The sequence below is a fragment of the Pyrus communis genome, chromosome 12, assembly GCF_041283825.1.
Source record: "Pyrus communis isolate YQ-2024b chromosome 12, ASM4128382v1, whole genome shotgun sequence".
Lineage (NCBI taxonomy): Eukaryota > Viridiplantae > Streptophyta > Magnoliopsida > Rosales > Rosaceae > Pyrus > Pyrus communis.
The window spans coordinates 2,900,523-2,912,784 of NC_142576.1; the positions used below are offsets into that span (position 1 = coordinate 2,900,523).

The following is a 12,262-nucleotide window of genomic DNA, read 5'->3' on the forward strand; positions in this document are numbered from 1 at the left end:
ATCAACTATATTAACTATCTCATCACTTTGTATTATAAGTTTATAACACAAGAAATAAAAATACCACTTAACAGTGTGACCGTTACGTTAAAAAACTCCACAGTTGGCGGAGAGTTAGTTTGACAAAGACCGTTTGGACATATATATATATATATATGGTTACATTGCACTTAAGATTACAACCATATAATCATATATTATTTAGTATATATTTACAAACACGTAATTTGACTAGCTAGATAGCTGTAATCACACGCACGTACTAACTAATACAATATTTGTTTCTGTATAGAATATTAATACTTGATTAGTGATAAATCCGAATTGAACTACAAACCCTACATATATAAGACAAGCTAGCTAGGTAGCTACGTCCCGACCGCTAGCTAATTAATCAGATCATTAGAATTATATTATTGTTAGTTTAGGCCAAGCAAATAATATAATGAATATAATCCTCTTTAATTATTTTCCTTTCGGGCTAGCTCTTGCGTAGGAATACCAAAGTCTGTAACTGTTTAACTGTAACTGACATCGACATGTTGATAACGTAACCGGAAACTGGAAGTCGGTAACGTACAACACATGAACAAACATAGGGCAATTTTCATGGCATGATGACTCTAAGAGTAATTCCACCTCTAAAGACTTTGCGTCAGCACTCAGCTCATTTATCCACTCAAATGAACAGTAATAAACTCCGGTGTACAGTAATAGGCTAGAGCATTTACATCCCTAAAAATCCGCTGGCACCTAGCCCATATTTTATTCATATCAATTAATATTTTATCATTTAATTTATTTGTTCTTTTTTCTTCTTTTCTCTCGAAAAATCTACCATTTTTGTTTCCTTCCCACTGCTTCCATTCCTTCTTCGGTCCTTTCTCCCCCTATTGCTCTGACCAGCCATCTCTCTCCCCACTCTTTTTTTCTCCCCCTTTTCTCCATCTTTTCTTCTTCAAATGAGGAAGCAGATTATGCACCTGATTTCATATGGATCGAAGACCAGCAGGTATTTCTTCTTGTTCCTCGAATCAGAGAGAGCTATCTCTGTGCGGTCCCTGCGCGGAGCAATCGGAGCCCCAGGATTGGCGGAGTGGAAATCGGGAAGAGGAAGGAGGGATTTGAGATGGGGTGTAGATGAAGAAAACGTATGGGTGTATCAGATGGGGTTCCATGGATCAGGAGGCGTCGGAGGCGCGACGAAGAATGATGGAGGTGGAGATTGCGGTGAAGGTGCAGGTGGAGATTGTAGAAAAAAAAAAAAAAAAAAAAAAAAGGCCCATGAAGTCACGCTAGCGTTAGCATGGCGTCATACAGGTTGGCTCACGCCTCTGTCGATTTTGGGCTGGCCTGGAGACCAGCTTGGACTAGGTGCCGGTCAAAATGCTGGGCTGGAGTGGTTTCACTGGGTGACGGGCTGTTTTTTTGGCTGGGTGCTGGCCTTTCCCACCCCCGGTGGAACTGCTCTAATATTGTGAGACAGGATGTGTCAAAACGATATAGTTAGCATTGAACAACATACATAAAATAAAAGCTTATACGCTGATTTTTGACACGAAACGATAGGGTGATATTTCATTAAACTTCACAAATAATTATAGAGGTTGTTAATTGGGTACATAAGCTTCAGTGACCAAGAAATTGATATGGAGTAAATTTGCACAGTAAAACAAACAATAGTAAACCCCTATACGGTTACCATAAACACTGTCCTAACCTTACAAAATGTCATTAATACAAATCTATTACAAAAATACGATAGATGCAAGACTTATATCGGAGTCCGCATAGGTCATCTTATAAATGCGAGGTCACATAAAATCATCCCAATAAAGCGAGACCACAAAAACTGTTAAAAAACGAGACCACAAACTCAACGCATAAAGCGAAGACAACATCTAACCATCGCAAACACACGACCACAACATTCATACGTCGACAGTGGCAAAGCCACGTGAGGGCGAGGAGTGGCAGCTGCCACTCCCCTAGCCGGAAAAACAAGACTGGAGCGCTGATTTTGCCCCTCCCCTGTCAGAAAACCCACCGATTCTGCTGCTGCTGCTCTTCGTCTCCGGTGGTCTGTCTGGTTCTGCTTTGTGCGCAGCAAAGCTGACTTAATTTTTTTTTTAAAACAACCAGGTCAAAACGACGTCGTTTTGGTCTTGGTAAAAAAAATTAAAAAAAAAAAAAAATGAAACGGCGCCGTTTTGATAAGTTGGAAGAAGAAAAAAAAAATATTATATTGGGGGACCGCATGTCCCCCATTCATTCAATCTCTCAATTTCTTCTCTCCGTGTCATTTTTCCTTTTTCATCCTTCAATCAGAGCAGCAAAGTGCAGCCGCTGATCTTCCTTTCGAAGCAGAAAATGGAACGGAACCAGTCAGCACTCAGCACAGTAGCACCATTTGGCATCAAACCAATCATTACTTAGCAGCACCGCCAGGGCCCAGCTTCTAACCATCAAACCCACTATTTAGGTAAATTTTTTAATTCCTAAATTTATAATCCCTAACCCTAATTAATTATTTAAAATGAATTTTGTTTAATTGGTATATAATCATATAGTAAAGCACTCAATGCACTAATATGGTTATTGGTTATTGATTATTGATATGAAATTATGAAATTATTTTTTAGGGTAAAAATTAAAATTTGAATTCTCAATTATTGATTAATTAATTGAATTATTACATAATGCATTATGTTTACAATTATTCATATGATTAGTTGAATTGAATTTTTATTTATCGAATAATTTGTATACTTATTGGTATTGATTAATTGAATTGTTGGTTGGATTAGTTATTATGCATACTATAGTATAGTCTACCCTAGGATTAAGAGTCTAAGAATTTTTTTTTTTCTTTCCATTTTACAGTTACAAAATGGAATGATACTATAAGAAACAATGCTTAAATCCTCCTTCAAACATTTCGGGTAGTCCTTCTCCTTCAAATATTCCGAGTAGTCCTCCTCCTCCTTCAAATATTCCAAGAAGTTCTCCTTCGAATATTCCTAGTAGGTCACAACAAAGTGAGACCACTGAGTTGGATGAAATATTGGCTAATCTTCCTGCAAACGCTGGACATAGACGTCAAATGCTTGATTATCCACCTAATTATTGTGAAGCAATTCGTAGACATTATCTCCAAAATGATCCTTGTCAACCTAGAGACCACATCATGCCAAGAAAAGTTAGTGACCAAAGATGTTTTATCATCAATTGGTTTGATAAGTTTAAGTGGTTAGAGTATAGTATATCAAAAAATTGATGAAGCTTGCACTAATTATCGTACTTTATTGAATGCCTCACTTGAGTGTACAAGATGGTTGTTGGGACAAGATTTGCCTTTTTGTGGCCATGATGAATCATTCAAATCAAGCAATAGAGGTAATTATTTGGAGCTAATGCAATTTCTTTCCAAGCATAATAAGCAAGTTAGGAAAGTTGTGTTTGAGAATGCTCCCAAGAATCTTAAGTATACTTCTTCCGATATTCAAAAAGATCTTGTCTGTGCTTGTGCCATTGAAACTATAGATGCAATCACTAAAGATATGGAAGGTGCATTTTTTTCTCTTTGGTTGATGGATCACGTGATTCTTTAACTAAAGAGCAAATGGTGGTGGTATTGCTTTATGTGAACAAAAAAGGATAAGCAATTGAAAAGTTTTTGGATGTGCAACATGTCACCTTTACAACTAGTAGCTTGCTTGAAGAGGCTATCGAGAGATTCTTTTCTACAACAAATTTGAGTATGTCTAAGTTACGGGGACAAGGCTATGATAGAGCTAGTAATATGAAATGTGAGCTAAATGGTCTTAAAACAAAGATTTTGAACAAGTATCCTCAAGTATTTTATGTTCATTGTTTTGCACACCAACTTCAACTAGCTCTTGTAGCCATTGCAAAGGGAATTGAGGGTGTCGACATTTTCTTTAACAATGCTAGTATCTTGGTCAATACTATTGGATCATCGTATAAGCGTCGTGATGCATTTAGAGAGAAACAACTAGAACAAATTAAGAAAGCTTTTGATATTGGTGATCTTGAAACGAGTAGAGGGTTAAATCAAGAGAGTAATCTCTTGCGTCCTTGTGATACACGTAGAACTCACATTATGGTACTATATTGAGTATTATTGTCATGCTTGAAGCCGTGGTGGAGGTGCTTGAATGGATTAAAGATGATACCAACCAAGACAATTACATTCACGATATGAAGATGCATATTGAGTTTTCATCATTGAGAGGAATTGGTGATCTTGCAAAGGAGTTGGTGAAGACTGGAAGGTGCAAGCTATATGTTAGTGTATAAGTTTATTGCATTGGCTTTGGTTTTACCGGTTGCAACCGCTTCGGTGAAGAGAGCTTTTTCTGCTATGAAGATTGTGAAAACACCATTGCGTAACAAAATGGGAGATCAATGGTTAAGTAATAGCATGCTTGTTTACATTGAAAGAGATGTATTTGCTTTTATTGATAATGAGCCTATTATGCAACGTTTTCATGATATGAAACCTCGCCGGCAACAATTGTAATTTGTTTGTATTGATAAATTATGGAAGATATTACTATATAAAAGGATTTGGTTGTTGCTATTCTTTTGAACCTTGCAATCTTTTAACTTCGCCCCTTCCCCCGTCAATTCCTGGCTTCGCCATTGTAGGTCGAGGCAACGAAATCAACCACTACTCTAAGAAAGGACCACGGGTCAACTCATCTCAGTGAGCAGGTCATGAACCAAGACCAAACCTAAGACAGCGGCGCCGTCAAATTTGAACACTAAGGCAGCAGGTTTGCCAGATCTGAATGTGCAAGGATGCGCAACCACCAAATCGGTTAAGGGGAACGTCACTGCCATGGAAACAAGCTGATGGAAGTGGAACCAACCATCAACAACCACAAAACCTTCCCAAACCACAAACCAACCCCAATTTGAGGAACCTTGAAATGGGAATGACTTGGATCTGGGTAAAGGCACACAACCAAGGACAAGTTACTCACAAAATGGTGGAAAAGAGCTATGGAGGGGAAGAGGGAAGACACTATAAAAGCTAAGAGAGGGTAGGGAGGGGGGGAAGGGACGACACTGGGAAGGGGGAGGGATTGAATGGAATAAAAACAATGAATGGGTTGGCAGAGGGTCAGGGAAGGGGAGAAAGAGGCTGGGAGGAAGGTGGGGAGTGATTGCCGCCGACCCCAAATTGGAGCAAGGGGTTGGCAGAGGGTCAGGGAGGGGGACAGTGAGGCTAGGAGGAAGGTGGGGAGTGATTGTCGCTGACCCCAAATTGGAGCAAGGGGCTGGTGACTAAGATTGCAAAAACCTAAGGTTTAGTTTTGGATAAGATAAAACTTATACGTTGTTTAGTTAGTATTGAACAATACGTTATCAGCACATTCCAGCTGCAGAAGTCTTTCTCATCGCATAACGAGCCAAATGTAGTCCTCTATAATGTGATGGACTGAATTTGGCGGCGATCGTACGCACATATAAACAGAGACTCACATGCATGCATGGCTGCAGTTTCAAATATCCAAGTATCATTAATTATAACTTTAAAAAGGAAAACAAACAAAAAATGCAGAGAAAATTCAAATAAAGATATAACAGTTAACTAAATCCGTGGCCATGCAAAAGTCCCATCATCCGCATGCCTAGCTGAATTTTGACCAAAAAGCAAGCTGAGCTGCATAGCACTTGCAGAACGTACGGTTGAGATTTGGCTTTCATATCTATTTTCGTACACTTATCTCCCTTCTGGGTTGTTATATTCAGTAACATTCAACCTTTTTAAAGAACTTTCATAAAACAAAAACTTGTAAAGATCAAAAGTAATAGAATGCACCTTTTAAAAAATGGAATATTTGAAATCATAAACTTGAGCCCTATTAAAAGTTTAGTTTCATCACCAGCAATCGTTCTCAAACCAAAAAGAATTGATGATTAACTAATTAAACCTTAATATAAAAGTACGGCTCTATCTCCATGCAATCCTTTATCTATATGTGAGAAAAAGTTTATACTCTGGAGGGTTTTCTAATCCGGCCAACGTACTCTTAAATCGAATGAAAATTGTATAAGGTCGAGTGAAATAAAAATACTGATTTTCTTTTCTTTTTTTTGTTTTGTTTTTGTTTTTGTGAGAGGTACTTTACGAATGATATGAAACACTTCAGCATAAGTTTTTCTCCAATTTATATAAGGTATAAAATTTATCCCATGTTATGTTTTTCTTTTCTAGCTAATACCTGGTTATGCATCTACTAAAATTTGTCCACTAAAATTTTCCCATATTATGTTTTCTTTTGAAGCTTGGGATGTTGGGTTTTGTGTTAATCTAGGGTGTAAAGAGATTCTCAACGCTGAAATTTGGGACATTTTTTTTAGGATTATAACTTGCTTGGAGGTTAGAATAAATGAGTTCAACATCTTTCAGTAAAATTTGATTCAGCAATTGCTGTATAATTGATATCACATGATGCCACGTATAATCATCTTGGTGAATTGATCCAAGCTTCATGCAATGCTACTGAAGGTTCAACAATCAGCCCCTTTGTTTAACAAAAAAAATATCCATCGAAACGATTCAACAATCATACATTCTTGTTTATGCTACGAGCTGGTCAATTCTAGGGTTCTCGTGTCTACTAATCTACTTTGTTTACTACCACGATAGTGGGTTGACGACACGTCATAAACCTATCACCTTTGAAGCAGGCCACGTTGAATGACCAAAATGGCCATCAATTGTTTTTGAAATATGAAAAATACCCCTTGACAAATTGACCTCGTGATCTACACCATGTGCCACGTCAATAAGAATTTTTGTGTTCATGTCGGGTCCTTTTCAAGTAGAAGACGTCCAGAGCGCCCACCCGTGAGCGTTAGGGTAGTGTGGTCCTTTTGCCCATTAAGGCGGCTAATTGTGCAGTGGCAATCTTGTGGTTTTGTCTCATTGAAATTGACCTTTTGGGAACAAAAATTCCTTTATTAATAAATCTCCTCACAAACGGACAAGTTCTCGGCGAGAAGCCCTTGTCTGCCACTGCCCGAATTATTTAAAAAGTTTATACTATTCATGCATTCTTTTTTAATTTTCATTGTTGTTTAAAATATTCATAGAATTGTCGAATTTTTTATTAAAATATTTCAAAAATCAAGAATCCATATATAGAATAGGTGTGGTGATATGCAAACTTTAGCCGGTATTGAAGAGATACAGGAAAATCAAAATTTCTATAATTTTCATGAAAGACAGCTTATATAAATTTTTATATATACATTGATATTTTCGTAAATTAGCATATCAATATTTCTACTTATATTAATATTTTGAATATTTTTATACAATATTTTTAATTTTTAACCATCGAATTAAATGAATCAAAGAGAATCAAATAATATAAATTAACAGAGAATATGTGAAGATAAAAGAAAGTGTAAGGACATCCTTTAAATGTAATATCATTAAAATCAACAAAGTTACTTTCAGGGGCATATATATAATCTACGTCAAAGGTAACAGTTTAGGGGCAAAAGAAGACCTGGTTCTTGTGTTCACATATTATGCCAACAAAAACTCTCTCTTCACCACAATTGAAGGAGAATTTTCTGGGTTTTGTCTTCTCTAGACTTCAAGAAATCCCATATTTTCTGTTCGGTTTCTCATTAATTTAATCAATTTTTGAAGTAGTAGCTATAGCCTTGCTTGAGAGAGAGAGAGAGAGAGAGAGCACCAAGAACAAGATAAGTGGGGAAAGAAACAAAGGAGAGTTTGGAAGTAAGACAAACAAGAGTGAATAAAAATCTATCTTCCTTCAATGTCAAATATCACAGGTAGTGCAGCTACTGGGAGCTTCTCTTCAGGAAATACAGGCGGAGAAGAAGTTCAACAGCAACAACAAGAGCTATTAAATCACCATGCAAACTTCCATGGCTCCAACTCCTTCCTTCCAACAACTAATATCGATAGCAATGGTATGTCCACTGCTCAAGTACAAAAGCAACCTCCACCGGCTAAGAAGAAAAGAAACCTACCAGGAACTCCAGGTAGATCAATTCAAACTTCTTACTTTTCTGTTGACGTTCACCAATTTAGTCTGCTTGTCAGCTGCAGACCGGACCATGATGTGAAGTATGGCTCGCCTAATCTTTTGTAACTTGAATATGCTTAATCGAGCTTCATAGATGTTTAAAAAACTTTCATTTTAATTTCTTCAATACATGTTGTTCTTATCTTCTAATTATTTTCGCGAGTTTGGTCTATGAGTAATAATCTTCATTCTATGTATCCTTTTGGTCAAAATATGCATGCTTGCATATATTTAATAATTAGTTCAATTATTTAGTTCTTAGATAGCTAGCTAGCTAGCTATCTTCAAACAGATTTGATTCAGTTCTTGAAGGAGAGCCGTGGATTATTTTGTTTCCAGACAAAAAAAATATTGATGGGGTCACAAAACATGAACTATATGTCTTATTGATATATCTCTGAGTAGTTTGAAAGGGTTCAATTATTGGTTCAGTGTTTTACGATTATTGTAATAAAGAGATTGAGATTCTCTCCGGATCTCACATTCTGGAGCTTACGGATTAAGCAATCCAAATCGTTCAAGTGAGAGTGATCATTTGGGTGTTGGAGAGAGAGATTGTGTGTAAGGTGGGTCAGTGAGATAGGCTAATAGGGATCGATTGAACGCTCCGAATTATTCAATTTATGGACTCCTGAGTGTGAGATCCGAAGTGGATCTCAATCAGTAATGATGTATACCCTTGCTTTTGCCTTGACTAGGGTCTCCCTCCTTTGTTTCTTTATTTGTGCGCTCAACTATTTCAAGTAAAAGATCTTCATAAATACATTCTCAGTTGTCTGCGAACCATCTCATTTCCCTTTCCCTCGTGTTGCTGACGATTTTCTGTCTTGATCAAATCTGCCTTGTAATCGAGTGTTTTTTTTTTTTATAGTCTTTTACTATTAAGCTTCCCCATCCACAATAAAAATGCTCCAAATTTCTTAATGCATTTACACTTCGAAATGCTAATGTAATTAATTTCAAACATATGTACTAATTGTTTAAAACTCCATCCAAATGCAGACCCAAGTGCTGAAGTGATTGCCTTATCACCAAAGACCCTGATGGCCACAAACCGGTTTGTGTGTGAAATTTGCAAGAAGGGGTTCCAAAGGGACCAAAACCTCCAATTGCACAGAAGAGGTCACAACTTGCCGTGGAAGCTTAAGCAAAGAACAAGCACTGAAATCATTAAGCGAGTCTATGTCTGCCCAGAACCCTCCTGCGTCCATCACGGTCCATCGCGGGCACTCGGGGATCTTACGGGCATCAAAAAGCACTTTTGCCGGAAGCATGGTGAGAAAAAGTGGAAATGTGAGAAGTGCTCCAAGAAGTACGCGGTGCAATCGGACTGGAAAGCTCATTCAAAGATCTGTGGTACTAGACAATACAAATGTGACTGTGGAACCATCTTCTCCAGGTAAATTAGTATTCTAGAAAGAGAATTGTTAAGGGGGCTCTCTCTCAAACTTGACACTCTCTATGTACTTTTTACCACCTCATATTTTTAGCACAATACTTTATAATGTTTGCACGGTAATTAACATTAAACGTGAGATGACAAAGAGTCCATGAAAAATCCTACTTTTGAGGGAGTCTCCTTAGCATTTTTATAGAGAAAACTTATAATAATGTCTATATAATTACGGGAGCATTTTTGCTCACTACCCTAAACTTTGATGTATGCTTACCATACGCTTAATCATTTGTCACATGAATCTTGGTTAAATTTTTTTCAAAATTAAAAAAAAAAAAAAAAAAAAAACGTTTAATGGAAAAGTTAATTAGAATTAAGTAAAAGAGCACATAACAAATAATCAGGTGTATAAAAAGTATACATTACAGTGGTGAGCAAAAGTGTTCTCGATAATTACACAATTTGAACAACTACGACGACAGACGTTTTGGATAGATAAGTTGTGCCGCTTGTGCATGCATGAACATTTAAAATTAACATACATACATACATATATATATATATATATATATTTATATATCTTTAATATTGTCAACTTGAATGACTGAAACTAATCTTTCAAAAATTTATTATTGAAAGTTCTAAGCATTCTTATTTAAAAAAAACATTTGTTATTAAACCTTCTATGCAATAGAATAATTGTATATGGTACTTAACACATTAATCTTGTTTAATTTTGTCTGTCCTCTACAACGCCGGCCATTAATCAAGAGACGTACTATGTTTATTGTTTCCCTTAACAGGTAGTGCTTTTTGGCTTATAGCAATAATAAATTAGACGGCACACAGTTTTCATTTTGTTAAATATGTCTGAATTGAGTCTCATAAATGAACTTTATACAGTTTAGCTTACGATTACTATTGGCTGTCTATATGTTGTGCAGAAGAGATAGCTTCATCACCCACAGAGCTTTTTGCGATACCATAGCTGAAGAGAACAACGCAAGAAACCAAGGAGTAGTACTAATGACCAACAATACTATGGGAGCACCAAACTTACAACAAGGCCAACTTTCCAACAGTGAGCTCATCATCCCCACATCAATGCCCATGAACAACAACAAAATCACCGATAACCCACCATCAGCAAGATCAGATATTACTACATCTGGTCAATTTCATCATATTTTTGATGCCAAAAATACCCCCTTGACCCTAGAACCCCAACGACCCTTCCCAATACCCGCAAAACCCTTAAACATGTCACCGAGATCCCTCAACAACAACACTTCATCATCATCACCATCACCATCGTCATTACTCTTCGAATTAAATCACGGCCGGCACAGTCAATCACTCATCCCCAGCTCATCAGGCCACTTATCCGCCACGCAACTGCTACAAAAAGCGGCTCAAATGGGTGCAACTCTGAGTGGTGGTCCTAACCCTAACCCTGGTAGTACAACCATAACAAGCATGGCACCCTCAACCTATGGTACAACTACTGGTGGGTACAACATGAACCACTTTATGCAGCAGAGAGATCATAACATTCCGCAATTAGAGACCTCGCCACAGTTTTTCAGCGCTAATTGTGCGGAAATGGGGATGTTTAACGTGGTATTCGATCATCATCAGAACAATGGTTTCTTGAAGAACATGGAACATGAAAACAATGGGACTCCAAATAAAATAGGGTTGAGGGGTGCTAGTAATGTGGGTAGTGGTGATACATTGACAGTTGACTTTTTAGGGCTTGGAGGATCGGGTGATATTAATAGACCAGAAAATTTTCATGATCAGCAGAAACAACAACATGGTCAACAAGATCAGTTGGGGTTTGGAGAATTTGATGATGATGATCACCTAATAATGCAAAGGTTTGGCTGATCATGATCAGTTTCGTCATTAAGGAATGAGATGGCTGATTCAGTGTAGTTTTTAAGTTTTACTTTTTGTACTATTAGGTTTTAGATGCTATGATCTCCATGTGATAAAATTTAGTTTTAGTAAATGAATTGTTTCGAACGTCTCTTTATCGTAGGAACATCTTATCGGAACTGTTTATTCTCTTTATCATCATCCAAATATCATATCTATAAAAAATCATTCAATACGGAGGCCATTTAGCCATTCATATGCATCAACCAGATAGATAGATGGCTTTGGGAACAAATAGCATCCTCATGATGAATCATCCATTTATTTGATTTATATGAATAACTGAATGATCCCAAATTAAATAATTTTTAATTATAGAATTAGATATGTGTGACCCATACATGTGTCACATAAACAAACTAACAAAAAAATTTAACAGAAGCTAACATGAGGGACGGATGCTACACATTTTGTCAAACTTAAGGACCTAAATTAAATAATTTTTAGTTCGAGGATGAAATTTAAACTAGAGTGAAAATTTAGGGAAAAATCCTAAATTTTACTCAATTATATTTGAAAATTAATTAATAATATATTGTTACTACCTCATTGGCTAGACTAGTGCCACTTCAATAAAATTTCTTCTGCTTTTGTGAGGGCTTCTTGTCAAGATTTCAACTCTTTGTGTAGATGTTTGAATCTACTCGAAAGAGATTGCTCGGACCGAGATGTGCCTTGAATATGCTCAATAAATTGGGAAAGGGATCCTCTCTGGATCCCTTCCTTCTAATCTACCAAATCAATAGATACGTGCCATTGAAATTTGATCTAACGGCTGAAGTTATTATAACTTTTAAATTGGGCCCCTGTTTGTAGCCGTTGGATC

The 12,262-nt window shown here is 36.9% G+C and overlaps 1 protein-coding gene and 1 pseudogene across 1 annotated transcript; both read left to right on the plus strand.

Annotated features, from left to right (window-relative positions):
* The first annotated feature begins 962 nt into the window (after positions 1–962).
* LOC148692162 (uncharacterized) lies at positions 963–4,611 on the plus strand (annotated as a pseudogene).
* A 2,895-nt stretch (positions 4,612–7,506) lies between these two features.
* LOC137745815 (zinc finger protein GAI-ASSOCIATED FACTOR 1) lies at positions 7,507–11,527 on the plus strand. The gene is made up of 3 exons (XM_068485827.2): positions 7,507–8,055; positions 9,102–9,498; positions 10,440–11,527. Exons 1-3 carry the CDS (start codon positions 7,827–7,829, stop codon positions 11,383–11,385), a joined length of 1,572 nt encoding a protein of 523 aa, XP_068341928.2. The 5' UTR covers positions 7,507–7,826; the 3' UTR covers positions 11,386–11,527.
* The last annotated feature ends 735 nt before the right edge of the window (positions 11,528–12,262 follow it).